The sequence below is a fragment of the Gobio gobio genome, assembly GCF_949357685.1.
Source record: "Gobio gobio genome assembly, chromosome: 9".
NCBI lineage: Eukaryota > Metazoa > Chordata > Actinopteri > Cypriniformes > Gobionidae > Gobio > Gobio gobio.
Window position 1 is genome coordinate 43,020,171 of NC_137115.1, and position 25,785 is coordinate 43,045,955.

Below are 25,785 nucleotides of genomic sequence, written 5' to 3' on the forward strand. Positions count from 1 at the left end.
TACGAGAAAATATATAGAATTCGATAATATAGAGAGAGAAAGAAGGAGGGAATAAATAACTTATGTGGACGCTGTGGAAATTCTCCGAGCATCCTCAATCACAGCACTTAGCGGTCTGCTGTGAATTCCATCTGTTCCAAATGCATTGTGGGAAATGTAGTACAAAAAGGGCGCAGGATTCCAAAGCAACACATGCCGCCACCTCACACTACTTTTTTAGGTGTTGTGTATATACATATATAAATACATAAGACATAATGTATTGGGTAAGTCACTTGAGTCACTGCATGAGCAAAATAACGGTACACATTTTAGTGATAAATCATTTAAAGAACTACATATCCCAGTAGACTGTAAAACGCGATTGGAGAATGTGGGGTAAGGGTGTCTTGTTGAGGGGGGGCAACACACACGGTTTACACGCAGCGTTGTGAGAATTACATTGTTGCACATGATCCAAGGGCTTAGAGACGCTGAAATAACGAACAGCAGGACAGCATCTCAGTGCACATCTGCATCATCATACTATATGGACGCTGCAACGACCACCGACAGAGAATTCATGTGAATAATCATATGGAAGCTGAATGCTGTTCATTTAGTGCAACATCTACAACAGCCTGCAGAAATTTACATTCCAGAGAGGAGGAGAAGTGAGTGTCTTTACATCCAAAAGCTGCCCCAGTTTTAAGAATACATCATGATGAGGGATTATGCATCTTAAGAGGCACTGTAAGGTAAGGAAAGCATGAGCATCATTGCATTCGTTATTTGTGTCCATTGTGTGAGATAACCTGTTGTGGTCAATGCTTATGTGGTTTTCCGTCCATTAATGTCTCACCCATCCTTTTTTTTTTTTTTTTTTTAAACAGATAGTCCCAGATGTGGCTATGTAGCATGTGTAGCTAGAGTGGTCCCTGACCCGCATCACGCATAGAGGCTCTCAAGAGGGACCGGTGGCTTGCCCTTTTGTGTCCGAGCCCATCTCATTTATGTGAGGGTCTCATTTCACCCTGAACCCACCCTTACCGATCTGCCAGCGTTGCTTAGATACAGGAAAGAAAGAAGGGTAGTAAAGGATTTTCTTGATGTGATGGGGTGACCTAATCAAGTCTTTGTCTCATCCTTATGCAGTTGTTCAAAGTAGACACAACTGAACTCCATAAATGTGAATGTAAACTCAATAAAGTGAAATCAAATAAGCAGTATGCTGTCCAGAAAGAAACAAAAAATTTATTAAAGATCCATAACACATCCATTTTCTTTTCTCAGGGAAACTTATGGGAAAAGTGAAAGATTTCCTTCCATTATTTACAGACAAGTAGAATCACTACCTGAACATGACTGTATTGGAATTTCAAAATCAATTGTGCATTAATAAACTCTGTGCTTTAAATATTTTCATAGATTTTGTAGATTTTAGCAGACCAGCATTTTCCATGCCCTTATCCCCAAAGAACTGTGCATTTAGCAGTTATTACAGATACATTGGTGGTTATTAAACTAGATTTGCTTAACATTGCTGTTTTGATATTTTGATATATAGATTTTAAAGAAATGGCATGCAGTTTTGTTTATTGTTGTGTAAAAATTCTGTTCTGAACATACCGAGTTGCACCAATTATTTAACTATTACATATGAATAATAACATATGACCCTAAATGACCAATTTATACTCAAGTATTGATCTAAACTGATTAAGGTTAGTTTTTATTAGTATTTTAATTATGTAGACAGATAATAAATGAGAATTTTGGCAGATCATGACATTTCAGACTAATTAAGCCGATTTTATGGTGCTTTAACTGCTATATCACACAATATCTCACTGTAAAAACAGTAAACACCGCCTTTGCAGCAACACCATTAATTAATATCCTATTCTATCATGACATTCAGTTTGCCCTTTGCTAATTGGTCCCTTTTCAGTGACAGAATTTGAGAGGACAGTTGCTGTTTGGGTTTATTGCGTGACTGGTGATTGGGCTCTCTTTTAGCCTAGAGTTTATTTGAAGAAATGTCATTGCATACTACAAAAAAATGTATCTATAGGATTTATATTAAAATAATTTTCACTCTGAAAATGCTAGTAAATCTAACAAATAATAACAAGGAAATGGCAAGTAATACATTGAATTAAAAGAGAATTAAAGCAGAGTTTGCAAAGCGTCACAAGACAAGAGATGGCGTTAAATTACCTCATGGGTTACACTTTACAAAAAGGTATCGTTTGTTAACATTAGTTAATATATTAACTAACAAACTAACCACGAGCAATACATTTGTTACTGTATTTGTTTATCTTTGTTAACGTTAGTTCATAAAAATACAGCTGTCCATGGTTTGTTCATGTTAGTTCACAGTGCATTAACTAATGTTAACAAGATTTTAATAATGTATTAGTAAATGTGGAAATTAACATTAACAAAGACAAATAAATGCTTTATAAGTGCAGCTCATTATTAGTTCATGTTAACCAATGTACACTCTAAAAAAAGGTTCTATATGGCACCAAAAATGGTTCTTGGCTCGTAATCATAGGGGAACCTTTTTAAGTGCTATATAGCACCAATTTTGGTGCTTCAGTGGTTCTTCAGCGGTTATTCAGAGGTTCTTCACCGTTCTTTGACTAAGGTGCTATATAGCACCGCTAACTAATGTGCTATAGTGAACTAATGTTAACTAATGAACCATATTGTAAAGAGTTACCACCTCATGTCTCAAAGCACATTACAACACTGAACATAAACAACTTAAAGAGCACTGACATGTACCACCTGACTGCTGCAGATTCATTTCGGCATTGATAGTGTTGACATTGAAACGCGTACAATCGAGTATAATGTCAAATTTTTCCATCTCTTTCAAATGACAGTAGTTACGGTGTGAAAGCAGCATAAGCTGTTTTTTTTTGTTTTGGCTCCTGGTTTGGTTGTGGTGCTCGGTGACAGACGTCTGTCTGCATCAACACAGTGATGACATGTGATGTCTGCGCGAGCAGGGTGTGTGGAGGGATATGGAAATACATATGTTGACAGGCAGGTAGGACATCGTAACCTTGCATTTGGACTGAATGCAATGATTGGATGAACATTTTATAGTCCCACACAATCCACAGACATTATATGTATATATATAGGGAGTGCAGAATTATTAGGCAAGTTGTATTTTTGAGGATTAATTTTACAACATTAATAATTAAACAACAACCATGTTGTCAATGAACACCAAAAACTCATTAATATCAAAGCTGAATATTTTTGGAAGTAGTTTTTAGTTTTAGCCATTTTAGGGGGATATCTGTGTGTGCAGGTGACTATTACTGTGCATAATTATTAGGCAACTTAACAAAAAACAAATTTATACCCATTTCAATTATTTATTTTACCAGTGAAACCAATATAACATCTCAACATTAACAAATATACATTTCTGACATTCAAAAACAAATCAGTGACCAATATAGCCACCTTTCTTTGCAAGGACACTCAAAAGCCTGCCATCCATGGATTCTGTCAGTGTTTTGATCTGTTCACCATCAACATTGCGTGCAGCAGCAACCACAGCCTCCCAGACACTGTTCAGAGAGGTGTACTGTTTTCCCTCCTTGTAAATCGCACATTTGATGATGGACCACAGGTTCTCAATGGGGTTCAGATCAGGTGAACAAGGAGGCCATATCATTAGATTTTCTTCTTTTTTTATACCCTTTCTTGCCAGCCACGCTGTGGAGTACTTGGGTGTGATGGAGTGTGATTGGGTGTGATGGAGCATTGTCCTGCATGAAAATCATGTTTTTCTTGAAGGACGCAGACTTCTTCCTGTACCACTGCTTGAAGGTGTCTTCCAGAAACCGGCAGTAGGACTGGGAGTTGAGCTTGACTCCATCCTCAACCCGAAAAGGCCCCACAAGCTCATCTTTGATGATACCAGTCCAAACCAGTACTCCACCTCCACCTTGCTGGCGTCTGAGTCGGACTGGAGCTCTCTGCCCTTTACCAATCCAGCCACGGGCCCATCCATCTGGCCCATCAAGACTCACTCTCATTTCATCAGTCCATAAAACCTTAGTAAAATCAGTCTTGAGATATTTCTTGGCCCAGTCTTGACGTTTCAGCTTGTGTGTCTTGTTCAGTGGTGGTCGACTTTCTGCCTTTCTTACCTTGGCCATGTCTCTGAGTATTGCACACCTTGTGCTTTTGGGCACTCCAGTGATGTTGCAGCTCTGAAATATGGCCAAACTGGTGGCAAGTGGCATCTTGGCAGCTGCACGCTTGACTTTTCTCAGTTCACAGGCAGTTATTTTGCGCCTTGGTTTTTCCACACGCTTCTTGCGACCCTGTTGACTATTTTGAATGAAACGCTTGATTGTTCGATGATCACGCTTCAGAAGCTTGGCTATTTTAAGACTGCTGCATCCCTCTGCAATATATCTCACTATTTTTGACTTTTCTGAGCCTGTCAAGTCCTTCTTTTGACCCATTTTGCCAAAGGAAAGGAAGTTGCCTAATAATTATGCACACCTGATATAGGGTGTTGATGTCATTAGACCACACCCCTTCTCATTACAGAGATGCACATCACCTAATATGCTTAATTGGTAGTAGGCTTTCCAGCCTATACAGCTTGGAGTAAGACAACATGCATAACGAGGATGATGTGGTCAAAATACTCATTTGCCTAATAATTCTGCACTCCCTGTATATATATATATATATATATATATATATATATATATATATATATATATATATATATATATATATATATATATATATATATATATATATATATATATATATATATATATATATATATATATAAACACATAAATACATTTAGACCTAACTTAGTGATCGCTATCAGGATGTGAAGAGACTTTCAACCAGCACAACAACAACAAAATTCTCACCTACCCTGACTTTAACTAATGTTATCAAATGAAACCTTATTGTAAAGTGTTACCAACTTATTTTCGTTTATTACAGTGTCATGGACGCATGCAGTCAAAATAAATCTGTTTTGCAGCTCACCATGCATATCAGTCCTGAAAGAAAATGGCCAGGCTGAGTTGAGTTTAGCTTGACGATTTGTAGGCATCCAGTGTAATGCTTCCCAAGGCATAATGGAGGACCATCTATTTATTTTTTAAATCTTCTGAAATTTGCACAGTGACTCAGAGCTGAAACTATAATGAATAAATCATAGCATTAAATATTTCAATCACCTGATGTGTATAACAGTTATGCTCTGTATAGTTCTGGGTTCTTTATCTATAGTGAGTCATGAGTTACATACCTGTTCCATGTTCTGTTGATTATCATCCCTATATTCATTCAGTTCTTGGTTTGGTGCCTTTTATGTTTTAAGTGTGGTAAGACTTGTTATTTCTCCTGTAGTGTTCCTGAGTGATTGTTTAGTTTATTAAAGATTTTACATTTACACAACAACGATGTACTAAAAACAGAAACGTTTTTCCTTTGTGTTTTTCACGTACAGAGGACAATGTTGTCAAAATGAAACGTGAAAACTATTATAAAAGGTTGCAGTGTATTATGCTAGTAGATGGCGATGTCACTTTGTAATGAAAAACAACGTGCACGTAATACACATGCGCATGACGTCACCATTTTCAAAACTTCTCATTTTTGTAGTTTACGCTGACGGTATAGTTTTCAAAAACTTGCAATTTGAAACCGTTTTTAAAAGTTTGCGTTTTCAGGCCCGGCCCAAAACGCTGTTGTCGTGTAAATGGATGGCCAAGTCCCTTCAAGACAAGTCATTTCACTTGGGACATATTTGAAACGCCTCTCGATTGGCTCTTTCATTTAGAAGGCGGGGCTTATTCCCCATATTGGGCGTTGCACTTTCTCCCATTCATAAGCAACCAAGTGCACCGTCTTCCTATATATAAAGTCTTTGCTAAAACGCATAAAAAGTTTTCTGTTTTTAGTTGGAAATGGTGTTGTGAGTCTCTTGTGCCATGTGTGTTGTAAAGCCACACTGATACTGTGACCATGTGTTTCTTAAACATGCATGTCCTTGAGTTGGAATTGCAGTCTGAACTATTCAAATGTCATTTAAGTTGTAAAAGAGAGGATACAAAATAATAACTATACCAATGACGAAAATAAGCGCAGTTACAATAGCAAAATATGTGGAAGACTGTTGCTATAGTGTGACGATATTGTATTGCAATAGGTAGCACTTCAAAGTTAATACCGAATCAAAACTATTTAGCACAGTATTTTGTAATTTGTAAAGAGTTTAATGACAAAATCTGGTTATGGTTACACTTAAAATAATTACAAAATAGATGTATGAGATTATAAAAAGGTATACCATTAATCGTACCCAGCATGTATAGAATGTTACCTGAGGGGTAGAAAGAGAGAGAGAGACAAAGAAAAGAAGAGAGCAAAGAAGAGAAGAGCCAAAAAGCAGGCCCCAAGAAGAGAGAGAGCCAGAGCTTAACAGAGCCAGAGCAACAGTTGCAATATTCTTTTATCCCTTCCTTGACCATGTGACTGAAACCCAAATGTGAGATATTCAACTGACCAATCAGATAATTACAACTTACCCCACTGTAAAGGTGTGACACACATTTTGGCCTACAGCCCTTTCAACATCTCGTTGTCTTTAGGAATTCCAAATGGCCCTTGTTGTACGAAAGATGAGGGTTGAAACAGTAAAGCAAATGTCTTTGTTCATTTTCAAATATCTTTGATTATTTTCAATCCCACATGATAGACTGGAAACTTGTCTTGTTTGAGCAACTTCCATTTGACAGATGTTCATCATCTTCTGTAACTAGGCTAACATAGTACCTGGGGAATTTTAGGAGCCAGCAAAAGTCCTGCTGACTTAGCCTTAACTAGGTTAACACTGCGTACAGAGTGAGGACGCTGTCAACGAGTCACATATGAAAGCTTTTAAATAGGTTACTCTAAGAAACCTCTTTCTATCATGGGCTCAAATTGGCTAATATTCACAGAGCTGTGACAGCAGTGTTACCTGAAATCCAGCTTAGACATCAACTTAAATAGCTCAACTCAACATATTGCAACATTTTACAGTTATGTTTGCACTTCTTCATGGATTGTACAGAAAATAACAAATAGGGCACTTGCTGCTGAACACACAGTTCTCCGTATATTTGTATGTGCGCGTGTGTTTGTGCATGCATGAGTTCTCTGGGTTTCTCTTTCCCCGAGAGACCTGCTCCCAAACCCAAACAGATGGATCATATCAGATCACTGAAAATGTAATGTTTTTTACTAAAGCACTGTAAACCCGAAAAAGTTGGCAAAACTCAAAAGAAATTGAGGCAATCAGTTGTCAGTTTAAGTAAGCAGATTTTTATTTGTAATCATATATTTGAATTGCTCTGAACTTGAAATATTTGAGTAAGCTAATTCATACATTTAACTTAAAAATGCTTAGTAGTGGAACCTTGACTAGCTTTAATTCAATAAATGCCACCTTGCTAATTGGTTACACAATGCTTTGGAAGTATTAGCATAGCATAGCACTTGCTGAATGAGAACAGCAACATAATACATTTAACCCTACAAAAAAACTATTCTAAACTAGCATAACAAAACATTAAACACTACAACAACTCCCACTTAACGTTAATATATAAAATATAATATAACAATATTGGCATTTACTGTCCCTTTCGCATGTCATGGCAAAGCATGCTGGGAAATTGAGTTTCTAAATAAAAGAAACTCAAAACAATGAAACAATTCAGATTACTTAGTGTCAGTTTTGAGACCTCAAAAGAAAAAAAGTTTGTTTGAACTAATTGGTTTAATTTGATCTGTCTCTACTTAAACCAATGCATTATTTTGAGTGTTTTGACTTAATTTTGACTTACAATTGCGTTTGTCTCACAATTCAGACTTTATTTCTCACAATTCCAAGTTTATCTCTCGCATTTCCCATTTTATAACTCACAATTATTACTTTTTTTTCTCTGACCTCGTAAAACTTAAAATCGTTATACAGTCTGAATTGTGAGATATAAACTCACAATTGCGCTAAAAAAGGAATTATAAGACAAAAAGTTGCAATTAGCATTTAATTTTTTTTACGTGCGGTGGAAACAAGATTTCATTAAAAATATCTTCTGAGTTAATAGGAAGGGAACATGACACTCTCAGCTCTCTCTATTTAAAAAACATTAGATTGATTATTGCAGTGTGACATTGAACAAGCACACTGAACTGTAGCTTACCTCATTTACTAATCGTAAATTAATCCAAATGATGTGTTAACAAAATAGATGTGGGGTTTATTTTAATTTTGGAACTCACCATGTATATCAGGCCGGAAAGAAATTCGCCTGGCTGAGTTGAGTTTTAATATGATGAGTTGTAGACATCCAGTTGGAATAGTTGTAAACATCTAATTGACAGATTAAGGAAAGGTATAATTGGTACACAAATTTACTATCTGTCATTGCAGCACTTTCATGACTTCAGAGTATGTGAGCAACATCCAGTCAGGTGGTGAGATAAGGGTTAACTGTGCCAGCAATGAGGGCTTCTGCTGTGGTGTTCCGGAGCCAGCGTTGTCCCTGGTTTTCCTCTAGATCGATGGGCTCTGCGACAGGCCTTGGCATCTGGCCCCAGTCTAGGTGGCCTGAGAGGATCTCTACTGGATGAGTGAGGGAGAGAGAGACATTTCTGAGCACAGGAGAAGAAACACTTTGTCATGCAGAGAAAAGGAGGAAAACATTGTTAAGAGGATGGCACAGAAAGAACGAGTGAGAGAATGGAGAGGTAGGCTGTAGAAAGGGGAACAAGTTGAAAGTGCATCTTTTTCGGTACTTGCCAAATAGAAAGAGATACTGTAGATAGAGAAGTAGATATGAGGTACAGCCAAAGATGCATGGGTAATTCATGAATATGCTACAGAGGAACAGTGAGGAGATGTGAAAGAGCAACGGAGACAAGGTCAGTAAGGAGCGGGTTACTGAGGTCAGGTTGACTACATATTGTATACATTTGTCAGCTTTTATGGATGATTTCAAAGTTAATCAAGGTTTTATTTAGGGCTGCACAGTGCACGTTATATTGAAATATCGCAAATGTACATATCACAAGGGCTTACAATAACTGCGTGATTTTAATACTCCAAGATTACATAACTCCAAGTTTTAGTCAGACGCAGACAAAAGAGTAGACTGGCACTAGACACGAGTGTGGCATGCTAAGCGAAGTACTCACTCGCACAGAAAGAAAGCCGCCTCGCGGACAGAGGGTTATCCCGAATTCAGTTTTCTTTCACAGCTTATATGGCCAAATTCTCACAAAATTATGTCAAAATGCCCATCTTGGTGAGTATTCACGTAGCAGTTATGCCTTAAGTGGATGAAACAGTTGAAAAAAAGTGCTTCTGTAACAATGTATTGGATCCGTGCAGCTCTTAAAGTGACAGCAGCCTAATAAACCTGCTTCCATCTGTGTGCTTAATGTTGATCAAACAACAAAAGGCAAAGAGAAAATCACTCACTGCTCTTACTGAATAACTGCTCTAATAAGAATCAGTATATATTTAATTCATACAGTGAACCAGTGGTATATTTTTGCATTGTCAATTTCTGTTGTTAAATAAACCTAATGTAGACCTACCTGATACCTGATAAACCCCCCTGGTTTACACTGATGTTAAAATGACAGTTAAAATGATTATATATACAGTGCTGTTTGAAAGTTTGTGAACCCCTTTTGCAGAATCTGTGAAAATGTGAATCATACAAAATGTATGTTATTTTTTATTTAGTGCTGTCATGAATAAGTTATTTTACATGAAAGATGTCTCCATTTAGTCCACAAGACAAAAAATAGCTGAATTTATTAAAAATGACCCCATTCAAAAGTTTATCAAGGAACTTTGCTGCCGTACCATGGGTGCAGCAGGTGCAATGATATTACGCATCCAACTTCTGTCAACATAACCAACATGACAACCTGCTTGCACAGGGAGTGTGCTGGGGACTATTTTCAGGCTCTGTGTAATATCATCGTGCCTGCTGCACCTACGGTACGGCTGGAAAGTTCCTTGATTATTACGCAGGAATGAGAGTATAGTTCCTAGCCATATCAGCCTAGAAAAACACAACTTTTCATTTTCAGGTGGTCTTAGTACACGATGTAACTACAGAAGAGTCAAGTTTTAAATAGGTAAAATATCGAAAGTCTTTGGTCATTTTTGAGCGAGATGCTAACGGTCTAATCAGATTCAATGCTAGTTCTACTGCCAGACCCGGAGATTGGCTGAATGGATTTGAAAACGGTAAAACTCAACTGTTTAACTCTAGGGGAGTTGGAAAATTTGCCTATTTTCAAAAATAGTGGCGTGTTCCTTTAAGATCAAGGTAAATTGCACTTAATATGTCTCCTGGGAAACATGTAAGCATCTTCATGCTTGCTTCATGTTCTTTCAGAAGGTCATGTACTAAATGAAAAAATAACAAAATAAGAAAAATGTGGATGACATCATCATGTTCAATAGTTTTCACCCCCCGTGTGAAAAGATGGATCTCAAAAATCACAGTCACTGCTGGAAAGGGTTCAAATATGCGAAAGATGCTGGGAAACTGAAGAATTTTCGGAATCTGGAGGATTTTTCTGAAGAACTTTGGGCAGTTTAACTGCTCAGGACAAACAAGCGACTCAAGAACAACCATCACAAAACAAAAAAAAACAGCTGTGGATCATCCAGGTAAAGACACAGAGTATTAAGAATCAAGGGTACATAAACTTTTGAACAGGGCCATTTTGATAAATTCAGCTATTTTTCTGTCTTGTGAACTATATGTAAACATCTTTTATGTAAAATATATATATAAAAAAAAATTCCCTCTTATTTTGTTAAAATTTTTCACAGATTCTGCAAGGGGTTCACAAACTTTCAAGCAGCACTGTAGGTGTACATATATATATAATAATCAAAGTCAATGTTCCTGAATAGGAGCTTACTTGCACACATACTGCGTTTTAGAGCCTGAAGCAGGGATGGGGTGCTGAGTCAGACACTTGGGCAGCTGCAGCTGTTAAGAGCTCCCACGGCACACAAACACAAATTTCTGGTGAGGCAGTTTATGCGAGAATAAGACAAAGTGACTGTACCGTCCATTGCTGCTGTGACAAACAGATCTGTCCTGTTCAACCGTTTTGAACTCCTACGATTTGTTTGCTTCCTCTTTGAGACTCTGATTTAGATGGTAAGATTGAGATCTACAGTATTATTCCTAGGCCTTTGAGATCTATGAGGACCGTTTTCAGTGTGGCTTATCATGGTTGATCATAATAGACCAGCTTCTGCGGGCTGGACGCAGAGGACCTGACTGGTGGCATCCCCTGCGGATAACTGTAGTCGCGTTTGTCAAGAGAGGCATGATGTAGGGTTAACAGTTGCTCCAGGAGAATGTGACTCAAGGGGGCACGTTAACTCATTGCTCTTGGCACAAACACAATTCATGGGTACGGATTGCTTTGCTGTATGCTGTTAAATGATCCAGTGCCTCCTCAGGGCAATGTCCCATTTAGCATATGAAATATATTCTCAGAGTTAAAAGAAAGAAAGTGTTTGCAAGGGATATTTAATTTCTGTCAAAGGAGATGGCATGAAATGTTTTTGTTTATGTTAGATTGTTATAAATTTAGTGCGTACGGATGTTTTTTAGATGAGAACTTAACCATTTTCATCTATGCCCAAGATAATTGTGATATTAAGTTAATCAGGCAGAAACTTGTTCAGATTAGTCAAAATAGCACCTAAGGTTATATCTAGTTCTACTTTCATGTTTGGTGCACAAGACAAAAATAATTTTCCCTTGAGAGGGTATAAAATAAGACGAAACTGTGAAGAGTGAAATAAAAACAAGAGCCAGTATATTCTGAGCGGCAGAATGGGAAATAAACATGACTGAAGCTGAAGGCTACATAAAATGAATTTGAGACTTGAATTTGATTAGAGATGGTGGCATCTTTTACTTGTTTTTCCATCATTTAGTTGGTTTAAGGGTCCTGGGGTGTTCAAGCTAATCAAGGTCTTACTTGGCATACTAGAAACTTCCAGGCAACTTGAGGCAAGTTGGAGCTAAACTGGACAGTGGCCTGAGTTTGGACACCCCTTGTTTAAAGATATAGGCTAGTTCAACCAAAAAATGTATCTGACATCATTTACTCACCCTCAAGTTGTTCCAAACCTGTATGAATTTCTTTCTTCTGCTGAACACAAAGGAAGATATTTGGAAGAATGTTTGAAACCAAGCAGATCTCGGCAGCCATTGACTACCATAGGTGAATTATCCTTTTAAGGCTTTGGGTTAAAGGTAGAGTATAGGCAATTTTTGGAGAGGCTAGCAATAGCGAGCTAGATTTGAAAGAATGCGATCCGACCCTCCCTTCAGAGAATCTCCAAAGCCACGCATCCTTCAAAACACATCAACACGTACAGCAGGGAGCCAACAAAAGAGCCACTAGAGACAACGTTAAAAGAACACGCTGACTTTTTGGGACTTTAGCTTATTCACCGTGTACCCCAGAGTTAGATAAGTCCATACATACCATTCTCATCTCCGTGCGTGCCTTAACTCTGTCTGACATACCCACCGCTAGCCTAGCTTAGCACAAAGACTGGAGGTAAACGACTACGCAGGAATGAGAGTATAGTTCCTAGCCATATCGGTCTAGAAAATCGCAACTTTTTATTTTCCGCCGGTCTTATGCCGCGTTCCAGGCAACCCGTAACCCGTGTTTTTTCAACCTTCTACCCGTGAAAGTGCACTGGAACGTTAGTCAAACCTGTGACTTCCCACCCGTGAACTCATACTAGATCGATGTACTCCCAGTTACGAGCTCTGACGTCACATAGCCCACGAAAAAACAACCATGGCAGCCCCTACGGATGCGGTGTTTATGAAACAAATATACAAATAACGTAAAATAAAAGGTATAACAGCTTCTCTTGCCATATACGCTGTTTTTCTCCTCTGTTTACCTCAAATAAGCAAGGAGTAAGCACTTTTGGCGATAGAAATGATTGTAAATGAGCATAAGCCCCATACGGTCCACCATGCTTTGTTTACATCTTGCTACCACAATTCTGTGGGCTCAGGCAGTTTGGCGTGACTTTGCCTGGAATGCTACAAAGTCGTGAGTCGTGGTTTGAAGTTGTAACTTACAGGCTCAAAAACCTGCTTGGAACGCAGCATTAGTACACAATGTTACTATACACATCACAACATGTAAATAGGAAAATGTTGGCGTTATTTTGTCACTTATTGTGGATCCGTTTACCTCCAGTCTTTGTGCTAAGCTGGCTAGCGGTGGGTGCGTCAGATAGAGTTATGGCACACACGGAGATGAGAATAGTATGTATGGACTTAACTCTGGGGGATACGGTGAATAAGGTAAAGTCCCAAAAAGTTGGCGTGTTCCTTTAAACTACCTCATGTCTCAAAGCACATAACATTACAATAATAGTGAACATAAACAAATTAAAGAGCACTGACCTGTACCACCTGACTGCTGCAGATTAATTTCGCCGTTGATAGTGTTGCCATTGAAACTTGAGTCATGAACCGATTAATTTCGCCATTGATAGTGTTGCCATTGAAACTCGAGTCATGAACCGAGGCCCACGGGTTTTCATCTCTTCCAAATTAAAGTATTTATGGCGTGAACGCAGCATAAGCTCATTTTGTTTCAGGAACTGTTAAAGGTGGCAGCTGTTTAGGTGCTCGGTGACTTATTAGGCGCTGATGATGTATATCTATATGTATATATATGTCTGCGCGAGCAGGGTGCATGGAGGTATGAAAATACATATGTTAACAGGCAGAAAGGACGTTGTACCGTTGCATTAGGACCGAATGCAATGATTGGACGAACATTTTTGGAACTACCCCTTTCCACAGCATACATACATTTAGACCACTTAAAGCTACACTGTGTGATATTTTCCCTCATCTAGTGGTGAAAAGGTATATGACCATCCAGTGAATTTTATTTTCTGTTCCTCTCAATTCCGATTTCGTTTTAACTCCTACGGTGGCCGATTTAGTCCAAGATTAACATTAATGTGCACATATATTTTTGAAAGAACTAAGTGTTTTTAGCTAAGAATAAACTAAAAAAGTTACACAGTGTAGCTTTAACTTAGTGATTGCTATTAGGATGTGAAGACACTTTCAACCAGCATAATAAAAATGTTTCTGGAAAAAATCACCTACACTGCCTTGAAGTGATAGTTTTTTGTGATTAGTATGGCTGTGATGCAAACTAAGATTAACCTAAGGCACTTTGGATAAAAAAGTTTCATTTTACAACACATCTTCGAATTAAGTTCAGTATTGTGAACTCTGTAAATTACTATCATTTGATCATTTATCTGAAGAATGTCTTTGTGATTGACGTACACTGGCACTAACAGCATGACGCCCCATTTAATATTAGGCCACATTCCCAGGAATGAAATGCTATTCCTCTAGCAGTTATAGTTTCAAAATGTCGACTGAACAAAGGCTCCTGAAAACACATTCCACTGACACCAGATCACCATGGAAGAAAATGTTGATTGAAATTGAAATACATTTTTAAATGAAAAAAGAAAAACGATAATCATACTTTTTTCCCAAGAGAGGTCTAACAAGCAATAATGTATCGAGCTTTAAAAAGGTTTAATCCATTAAACATGAAATTAGATTAAGCCTTAGGGCCAAGCCGTTGAAAATTACTATTTTATGATTAGATTAATCCTCAGCCGGGAGAGAGTGCACGTTTTGTCAGTACGGGCAATTCCACTAGAGTCACTGGGCACGCAGGCATCGTTTTTCCTCCCAATCTGATCATAGATAGCACAAAATTGGAGCGTTGACTGTTGAATATGTAAGAACAACCTGTCCAGCAGTGAGGCGGAGAGAATGCAAGCCCACCCAGTATGTGAATGTCTGCTCTTCTCTTTCAATTACATTTCCATTGCAGCCAGCTGTGAGGTTTCGTTGCCAAGGCAACTCAGACACCCACTCTACAGTGTTGGGCTCACCCTTGCTGATCAGGCACATTGGTCAAGACTCACTAAAAGCAACTGAACAACAAAAGAGAGAGGGAAAGAAAGGGTAAGCTAAGGTCAGTGGATGTTTTGTGTGGAATACCTGTATCAGAGGTTGAAAAAGGAAAAATGGAAAATTTTATATTTTATGTTCTCTGCCTGAATTTATCATTGAGATCGTATTAGAAGCATGTGTCAGTAGCCTATGTGTGGAGTCAAGAATATGAGTGTTAATATGTTGAGCACAACTGTGAAAGCAATAGTCTATCTGTAGCTGTCCATGTTTAGATGTGCTGACCAAAAGAGAAACATAATGATTACATGTTCTCAGCTGCCTGTTGTTGAGTCTGTTGTGAGCCTAGCAACGTGTGCTGATGGCTTTATAAATGAGAAGACTGTCATTTTGAGATATTGGATGGGGGTAAAGAGGATGTGATGCTTGGTGAGAAAATGAAACATGAATTGAATAGACTGGGAGCATAATTCTGCCTTAAGAGGATTTTGCCTTTCATTTGAGATTTTATATCCGAGGCTATATGGTGTACTGACTTCCATACTTTTTTAGACAGTGCTATAGAAGTGCATCACATTTATTTGCTTTTCATAAAACTCTCATGCTGTTTTTAAATTGGGTCTGAAACAAGTATAGAGGCAGCATATATTCATTTAAACAAATTACAATCAATGCAATGGAATTAACGTGGAACATTATGAATATAGAAGAATGAAACGATTAATGAAAATCGGAAATTATATATAAACCATTAGCCAATTATGATTGGCTATGAATTTTCAAACAAATTTTCAGTTACCACAAAATTTTAAAAGTTAGTTTGTTAAAAGTTTTACTGTCATTATTTGTCATGTTATGATAGCCTACATTTACATGTCCAAACTATATTTTAAAAATCGTTAATATTTTGTTTAGTTAACAACTAACACGAAACACAAACCCCAGAACATTAGGCCTCCTGACAGAATTATTTAGAAAAAGTCGAATGTCAATGAATAATGTACACTCATCCACTCACTGGGAACTACATTTTAAATTTAGCTTATTTGTACAAACTAAAGGAGTTCGAAATCGAAAAGATAGATTAAATGGAACAAAAAGTTTGTGTGAGCACATAGAAAAGTCAAATAGGCCTACTTGGGCGCGTTCACGGCTTTCAGAACCTACCTGATCCCGTCAGCATGGTTCAGCTAACGGTTCTATACTCATAGCAAATAGAGAGGGTGAAAGAACCTCACCCTGCCTAGTACCGCGTCCCAGTGGGAAAGATTTTGAACAGTGCCCATTGACCCTTACTCGTGACTTTGGATTCTTATAGAAAGTTTGGACCCACTTTATAAATGTCTCATTAAAGCCCTCAATGCCTGTTGTAGGAAGCCCCAATCCACCCGATCAAAAGCCTTCTCAGCATCCAAGCTGAGAAACATTGATGGGGTATTCCTTTTCTGTGCCACTATTTGGAGGTTTAAAGCTCTTCGAACATTGTCGGTGTATTTTACAAACATGTGATTATGAATGGACTAACACATGGACTAAGAGCCCTGGCAGATGCTGGATATTGTATGTAGCCTATGAACACAAATAAAAAGAATGCTTTATGAGTCATGATTAACCCTTTGTGCAGATCAAGTAAGAGTGTGTCGGTGTATGATCAGGTTTTAACAAGTAATTCATTTTAAACAACAATAATTTGGGGCGGGTCTGTGCTCTTTGACGCGAAAGGGGTGGTTCTACTACAACACCTGTCTGGTCGCCAGCGACAACATAATGACGTCGCACATTTTCCGAACCAACTCTCAGCCGCCTGGAATAAATACAAATTATTATTATTAAACTGGAATTGCTGTTCTAATTGCATTAGAAATGTGTTTAGTTTAATAGCAAGTTAACTCAAACCACAACCAACTGGGCAAAACATAGCTGATGCTGACATAATTATTTAAAAAAAAAGTAAAATGCCATTAATCGCAAACAACACTCACTCATCCACCCACTAACGACGACTACATTGTACATAAACTAAAATAGTTCGAAATCGAAAAGATAAACGGAACAAACAGTTTGCGTGAGCCCACATAATAAAAGTCGAAACTTGGGCGCGTTCACGCATTTGAGAACGTCAAACCTGATCGCGCTCCGTCGCATCACCTGATAACTGGTAAGTAATCAGCAGCATGCAGGCTGTGGCATAATTAAACATTATTCAACTGGAATTGCTGTAGCAGCATTAAATGAATGTGCACGCCGCCTCTTTCGCTGTTTTTCTCTCCGTTCTTGCTTCTGTGGGCGTCTAAAAAGAAGTAGCAGGTTTAAAGATGAGAACGTCTCAATCAAAGAAGTAGTCTTTTACTGCTGCCGGAGAAAATGAAATCTGAAATTCATTTTTCTAATTGGAGTGGAAGGGGAGAGTATTGAGAATGAGGAGATGTCGTCACGACACAGCGCCCCGCCCCCCTTCCGCCATTTTGGGGGTCTGCCCGCCAGGTAATGAATTCGGACAGAGACTGGAGAAGAGATATTCTGATGATTACTATGTACATAGTTTTCCAAACTCAACTGAACATTAAGTTTTAATCCACCCAAGCCGATCTGAGAAAGCAGCGGCTGGTAAACGTACGCCATTATTTCACCACAGGGTGTCAGTCATGGTCTTAACTAGTGAGCGCGATGCTGAAGTGTGAGACACTTGATCAATACGAACCTTTATTTATTTGTATTAAACATGTTGATCACTATTCTGTCATTTTTCATTGTCGGTCATTTTACTGTATGCTATAAACATGTTTATGCCCAAAACGCTTAATTAATATTCAAGGTAGGCCTAGTTGACTGTCATTTTCCTCTACTGTGCATCACTGTTTAAGATTAATTCAATATTTAACATGGTTAACATTACATCCATTTAAAGCACGTACCGAGCATTCATTCTACTCAAGAAGGCTGGAATAAAAGCACCAGCGCACACAAACGATCATTTAAATTTTTAGTCAAATTAATTTAAAAATATAAACTCAACAGGTACAAAATATGATCAGTAAGAGAAAAACACTGCTAAGGATGACGAGCACTGGACTGCTGCAGGATAGTGGGGAGATATATTTATTATTCAGAATGCACAGGAAATATATTTATAGAAACATTTCAGTGCAAGGTGGTAAAGAGTTCTGCCGTGGCAGCTCGTATGGGTCAACGTTTTTGATATCAGCTTCTCTAAATACCTCAGCTTGGCGCTGGTAGTAAGTTTCTCCCTGTACGAGACCTCTTCTTCTCCATTTCAAGTTTTCTCGTAATTTCTCCGCTTAAACGCCGCGATGATAATTCCTCGAGCCGTCTTTCCTGCTCTGATCTCTGTTTCGCTCTTACAATGTTACCCCTGGCAACCGATAGCGTCGGATCCCGGAATGGTGTACGGGCCAGACTCCGCCCACGACCATGACGTATCTCCTCATTCTCAAATTGAATGTGATCTCGAGCGGCTCACCCACGCATGCAATCACAATCACGTGATTTAATCTGCAGCCACAGTGAAAGCAGCACGAGCCACCTGTTTGTTTGATAGATGTCAATATATTCTTCTAAATCCACGGTTGAACTGTTGGCAACAAACTGATGTGTTTTTGTGATTGCAGTTCATGTCCTTCTATGGTGCCTGAACTGGTGTCTGTGCTCCATATTCAGCTCTGGTAATTTAGCTCAGCAGATGTTCTACAGAGAATATTCAACAGAAATCAACGGTCACAAGAGAGCCCCAAAGATAGAAACACTTCAAATGTGTGTGAGGGACAGATATCAGTGAAGATGATGAAAATGAAAAGTCAGTGAACAAGAGTGGGGCAAAGAAGGATTGGAAAATAATATACGAGATGGAGGGAGAAACTCAAATATTAAAAGAGCAGCAGCTTTTGATGCATTTAAAAAAATATATGTTTTCTAATTTGATGCAATATTTTTATTTTGCAAATTATTTGATCAGGATTCAATTTGAGTGACGTTGGATAGAAAAATTAACATGAATTGAGAATGGCATTTCTTAGGATTTGGTTTGTGTCCCTTTTGCTTTAATGACAGCAGCTTTTGATCTAATCTTGTGATTCAATGGAAACATCAGAAATTAGCTTATTTGATTGGTGACCTTAAGAATAGTGCAGAATCTTACATTTTTCGTATTCATTTAGTCCTTTTCCCATAGTTTTATGTTTTTCCAAACAACCTTTCAGTGTGTCTCAGGCTTTAGAATCCCCCTGTACATTTACATACATTAAATGTTTTTCAAAACACTGCTTTATTTTTCTGTGTACAAGTCATAGGCTATTGTTGTATTTGTATTAAATGTGGAAAAAATGTCTCTGGAGCAAAACATATTTTGGCATGTAACTGTGTGAAATATATATTTTTATTTAATTGTGCTTGCCAATAATCTGTGCTTTCTTGGCAGTTTTCTGAAAATTTGAATTAGAATTTGTCCAGCTAAAAAAAAAAAATCTCCATGGCTAATAATAATATTATTGCATCCATGTCTTGATATGGTAGTAAGTAATTCTGCACTTGTCCATCTGTCTGTTACCCTCCCTGTAGTTTGGAAGGTCACCCTGAATCAAGAAGAGCAGCTGAAGACACCAGCAGCTGGATTCCACTATGATCCTGATGCACTGCTCCCGCTCGGACTGACAGGTTTTCTCGGCAGCAAACTGGCAGAGAGAAAGATAGCTCACACAGGTGTGCCAGCAGCATCCCAGAGATTATAGATTTGGAGATTACAGTACAACAGCAGGTCAGGGCACATTGCCTTGTTGAAATCCGAGTTCCCCACCTCACCAATTCCGTTAAGAGCTGTCATTGTGAAATTGGCAGGCGCGTCCTGCGACACAACACACTTGTATGCACTCAACTGCTCACATCCTCTAGCCGTTAAACAAATGCAGTGTTAGAAGAAAATCTGATGGAGGGATGCCATTATTTATTAGCATTTTTCTATAATCCAGCTCCTTGGCACTCAAATCCCTTTTTTTGTGCTTAAGCCGTTAAATTCTTTTAATCATCTTTGTTGCCATCTTTTCCTCCATTTTTTTAAAAATTTGTTTCTTTGTTTTTTTTTTTATCCACCGACCTGGAGGGAGTCAAAGTGCTCATCTTATCAAGCTATGAACTAAAGTGCTAAACTGGAATGTTCAAACCCCTTTGCTCTTTTCCAGACAGTGAAACCGTTGGGAACGGAGAGCAGCAGAGAGAGAAGTTCCTCATAGTTGAATCTGCAAGCTGCTTTCATTGAAGACCCCATTAAGACCAAGGATACAAGTGCGGTGGGATGTCTCTGCACTTAAAGTAACTCGCAGGATGCACAACTACAGCGAAATGAATGAGACGGAAAGAGTTTAGGGAGTGTTGTATGATATAAAGCTATCTAAGATGTCTGCAAAAGAGCTTCATTACAAATCTGTGAGAAAACTCCACCCGTTTCCTCCTCTGGCTGTGAAGTTCAGCACGGCGGCTCGGTAGACGGAGCGTACGGACGCAGACAAACCGGATTACAGTGACAAACTTGGACTCATAGAGGACTGTAATGGAACAGACACGGATGACAGCCTAGCTTGTCTGGCACTGAGATGTCAAAACCGCAGAGTGGGCTATTCTTCCAACTGTCACTGCAAGGAGAATAGAGCAGATCACACACACGCCTACAAGCAGACTGATTTTTAGAGGCGAAAGACTGGTGTGTGTTTGAACCGTGACAGTTCAGAAGCGTGAAAGGGAGAGCTGGAGGAGATCCCATAGTGTAGGGGGAAGAGAGCGAGAATAAAGAGCGGTAAAAGGCTCCACGGCAGCAGTGACAGATTGAAAGAGAAGACTGACAGACGGGAGATCAGCAGCGGTAGTTCACAGGCGAACAGTTTTGTGAGATTCACACACTTTTGGGTTTAAAGCCTGTGTCGCTCAGTACGCCGAGTGGTACTGAGTCCAGGTTTGGCACGGTGGCAGGGGCTGGTTCATGGCAGTGGGGCGGGCGCATGCCGTCTGTGCCTCCGCAGAGAGAGGGACGCTCGGGCTTGGGCTGGGGTTGGGGATGGGCCGCATGGGCACGAACTCAGAGGACGGGTGAGCTGAGGCCCTGGGCGCCCGTCGGAGCTGTGGTGGCTGGAGAACGTGGGGGAATGCGATGCTCCCTGCGCTTCTGCGTGGTCTTGGGATCCCTGGCCCTCCTGTTCCTCACCTCGCTCTTCTTCTCCTTCTCCCTGAGAGGAGGAACCGGCCTGCCTTACTTTGAACCCCCGGGATGGGAAGAGTCGCACCGGGTTAAGCTAGTGCCCAGCTATGCTGGTTCCCACCGGGTGATCCCAGCTGAGAGCACTCAGCAGAAGACATGTGCCTGCTCTCGGTGCGTGGGCGACCCAGGCGTCTCCGACTGGTTTGACGAGAACTATGACCCGGACATCTCGCCTGTGTGGATTCGAGACAATATCCAGCTGCCTTCAGACGTGTACTACTGGTGGGTGGTAAGTGATCTTGCAGTTCCTCATTTGCTGCTTTTAGCATTAGGAATTCCCTTGATGTGGTTAGACTGTGCTGTAGTTCGATTTCGTGAAATGCTTTCGACCTCATGCATTAACTAAATGGGGAAAACTAAATGAAATGACTGCATGGAAACTCCCACTGTCCTTAATTAAAAGAGACCTCATTTTATTGTGCTTCTTTCCTTCAAATGAGAGATGTTAGTGCTCTGCAATTGTGCTTATGCATCATGTTTAAGAAACACGAAGCCAAGAGAACATGAGTAACGTCTGAAAAAAGTGTGTCAGCTAAAAATGTTAGTCTGTAATACTTGCGCTGGGTATATTATAAGCAGGGAGGGTGCTGGACCGCATTAAGCAAAAGAAGCAGAAAGATTTGGGGATTGGGGTTGGGAAAATGCTTGCGTTTAAGGAAAATACCGAATTTTGCATGTCAAAAACATGCCGTCACAATGCTGTTCTAGGTGTTTTGCTTACTGGTCAAATAAATGTAAAAGGATTGTTAATTGTTTTGTTATTTGCTTTGGACTTAATTGAACTTAAGAAAATGTCTAATCAGAAAAAAATTATTTTACATATCAGAGTACCCTAGTGAAAAATAAATATACCAACATGCATTTGAAATACATTTATTTTATGCAACGTATGCTACAAATACACTTAAAATAAATTCCCTGTGATTTTACTTTTGGTATACTAAATTGATATACTTAAAGTCTGCTAAATTGGAACAACAAATTTTGTACTTCAGTATATTTGGTTGTGTTAAATGGAACTAGTATAATTTAGGTCCACTTTAAATATCTTATTTAAAGATTGATATTATACATGATCATACTATCCTTACTAACATTGATATTGAAACACAAAATATAGGCTTAATATTATGTGCATTGTGCAATAAAAAGTACTCCAAATAAAGTTTAATTATAAAATGTATATCAGTAAGTGATAAAAGTGATGTCAATAAATTATATTAATTATATGTATTGTAAATCCATTTAGGTATAGGTTTTTTCACTAGGGTATAATGGGCAAAATGACTCAAAATGAATTTTTGTCGTGAAATTTATGTTGGACTAATGACATTTTTGAATTGCAGTTCATTAAATTCCTCTTGCTGTTATTCCAATTCAAAGGTCGTGTTATGACTTATTCAAATAAAATTCTAACTCAGAAATTGAAATTCAGATTTTTGCCCAAACCTACTATACATTTAAAGATGCACATATTACTTAAATTAATATATACACCACTGGTCAAAATGTTGGAGTCGGTAAGATAAAAATAAAAAAACAAAATACAAACTAAAAAAAAAATTTTTTTATTACTCACCAAGATTCGATTTATTTGATCACAGTACAAAATCTGTTGAGTCTCATATTAAACACAATGGCTCCCATCATGTAGATGGATGGTCACAGAGTAAAATCAGTGGCTGGCATCTGTACCCGGAGAACATCTGCCAAGAATTATTAGGTGCAATGGAGACCTGATAAACTCTGCCAACTATTGGCAGAAGGGACGGTGAGGAGGAGAAAGGAGGGAGAGAAAACGGGGAAAGAGACAGAAGGGGGTTGCTTGGAAGGAAGCCATGTCATGAAGGGATTTCAGTAAAATACAAAAGGAAAGATTTTAGGTCTGGTCTTGAACGTGCCCCCCTCCCATCACTGCAGAGGGCTTCAATGGCTAATTGGCTGCCTGGATGTTTATTTTATTATGCATGTGTGCACAGACAGGTGTGCAGATGGTTTGAAGTTAAAAGATAACTGCCCAACCTTATGTCAGTTTCTTTCTTTCTTCCTCTCTCCCTCCCTTCTCTTCCCTCTGGGCCCTGTACAGATGTTGCAGCCTCAATTCAAACCCCACAACATCCAGCAAGTTCTACAGAGGCTGTTCCAGGTCATTCCAGGCCGTTCCCCATACGGTTCGTGGGACCCTGCCCGCTGTCTGCGCTGTGCCGTGGTGGGGAATTCAGGCAACCTCCGCGGGGCAGGTTACGGTCCAATGATTGATGGCCACGACTTCATCATGAGGTGAGTCTTGAAATGCCACTGGGAAAAGAAAGGGAGAGAAAACAGTCTTTTGAAAATGGATTTTAAATGCATATTCAAGATTATGAGGGTTTTATTGGGTTTTGAAACAAGATATACAAATGTAATTTGTGCCCTTGTATTCAGATTTCAGAATGATTTTGTCGAGCAAGGTTGTTATAGCTTTGTACATTTTTATTTTCAATAATTAAAGGTGAAATATGTAATTTATCTCTACTTATATTTATTTATTTATATTTACAAATATAAAAAAAAAAAATTCAAACGGGTTTCATTGACACCCCGTCATTCTCCGTTGGTTGATCAATTCGATAGTCCAGTTGCAAATTTAGAACATTGGTTGAGTTCGTCTGGCTAATTTCAGGCTGGTCAGGATACGCAAACAAACAAAGCAATGTTTTGAAAGCACATTGCCACAGGGTTTACATTTTTACTACTTACTATATAGGATTTATTATAATAATTTAATATTGAAAAAATTACATCACCTTTTAAAGGCCCACTTAAGTGCCTTAACACGCAGCATTATTCAATGTGTTGATGTAATTTCCACTGAAACAGGAAGACCTGTCGGGACATATCGAACAGCTCCTCCCCTTTTTAAAATAGCCAATAGTGTTTCGTTTATATCACAGCTCGACCAGAGCAGTTGAGCTTGTTAAAGCCACAGTTTCCTCCTAATCACTAATCGTTTCTCCTCTGATTCTCCTCCCTATCGCTTTAAAATATAGTATTCTGTGCAGAATTCAAATGGGTCCGATACATTTTCTGGTATGTGCGACTCGCGCATATCATCCGCTCTGTGCTATCGTATCTCTGGACCGGAGCAGACTCTGTGCGCACTGCGACGGTTCATGTGACACTAACGTGAAACCAGACTTAATTCGCCCCAATAAAAAAAGCATATTTACACTGTCTGAATGATTCCCTATCCCCTATATAGTGCACTATTCACCATGTAGAAAATACTATGTGTGAGCAAGTGACCTATTTTAGCCACAGCTTCAGCGTATAATGTACGGGGCAGGATGCTTTAGATTCTAGAGAGCATTTGATTGGACATAAAATCTGATGAGAAGCTGAAGTGCAGTGTGATCCCATCAAAATCGTTGATCGATATTGGTGGAAGCGAGAGACTACGTTTGAATGCTTATATCTTCAAAATACGAGTTTTGTCATTTTTTTGGAGCACACTAGCTTATAGATAACAGCAAGGCTGACATATTCATACTAAAAGGCAAAAAACTTCCATTTTGATTTCATGGAGACTTTTCTTGAGACTTTAGATGAAAGAAAGCCACATTTATATCTTGATCCGTATCTATATAGTTATAGTTTTATTTATTTGATAGCTTATGGGAATGTTTTTGAATCAGGTGTATTCGCCTTAGTTGTAGTATGCAATAATAGTCTGTTTTCCGGGACACTGATCACAGCCAGATATGGTGGATTGACATTTGCAATTGCAGGTTTCAGTCGAATGAACATAGAAAAGGGCAGAATGTGCCTATTGCTGCTTAAAGAAAAGAGTAAAATAATGGCCCGGGGGTGACAGAACAGTGCATGTTTAGTGGAGATCAGAGAGACGGAGAGGCTGAAAGAGACGGAGGTATAAATTGAGGTGCTATTTCAGTGAAGTCTGAAATTAATCCCGTCCTCCTCTGAATCCATCTCTTTCTTCTGCCCTACAGCCGCTGTCTATCTCTTTATTTGTTCAACTGCTGTCTGCTCTCATTTGGACACTGTTGAGAGATGGTTTAACAGATGATATGAGCTTTTTTTCTCCAGTTGAATGAGTTTGCTGTTGCTGTTTATTGGCTCATATAAGTTTCCATTGTCTGAGAGGTTTTTTTTTAAACAGTACTTTGCTTGAAATAGATTTAGCGTCCTTGTATCACACATTTTATGTATGTACTATATTACATACTGATGTGAATTTTCTGGTTGGTTATTTTTTACTTAATTTTATAATAATTAAAAAAAATCACAATCAGTACTACTACTAGACGCCACAACCAAACTGTAGAATAATAAAACCTCCTTGTGGTTTCATTAAAAAAATCTTCATTTTAAATGAGTATTGTGGTTTCCAGTTTAAGCCATGTTCTTTGCCCTGTGTTTAGTATATTATATAAGAAAAAA

General features: G+C 38.7%; 1 protein-coding gene across 1 annotated transcript in view; it reads left to right on the plus strand.

Annotated features, from left to right (window-relative positions):
• Positions 1–353: 353 nt before the first annotated feature.
• Positions 354–25,785, plus strand: part of st3gal2 (ST3 beta-galactoside alpha-2,3-sialyltransferase 2) — a 33,068-nt gene continuing 7,636 nt past the window's right edge. The window contains exons 1-4 of the mRNA XM_079824653.1: positions 354–737; positions 19,659–19,799; positions 20,276–21,574; positions 23,432–23,625. Of these exons, the coding sequence (XP_079680779.1) occupies positions 21,089–21,574; positions 23,432–23,625 (680 nt within the window). The 5' untranslated portion in view covers positions 354–737; positions 19,659–19,799; positions 20,276–21,088. The remainder of the gene's footprint in view (positions 738–19,658; positions 19,800–20,275; positions 21,575–23,431; positions 23,626–25,785) is intronic.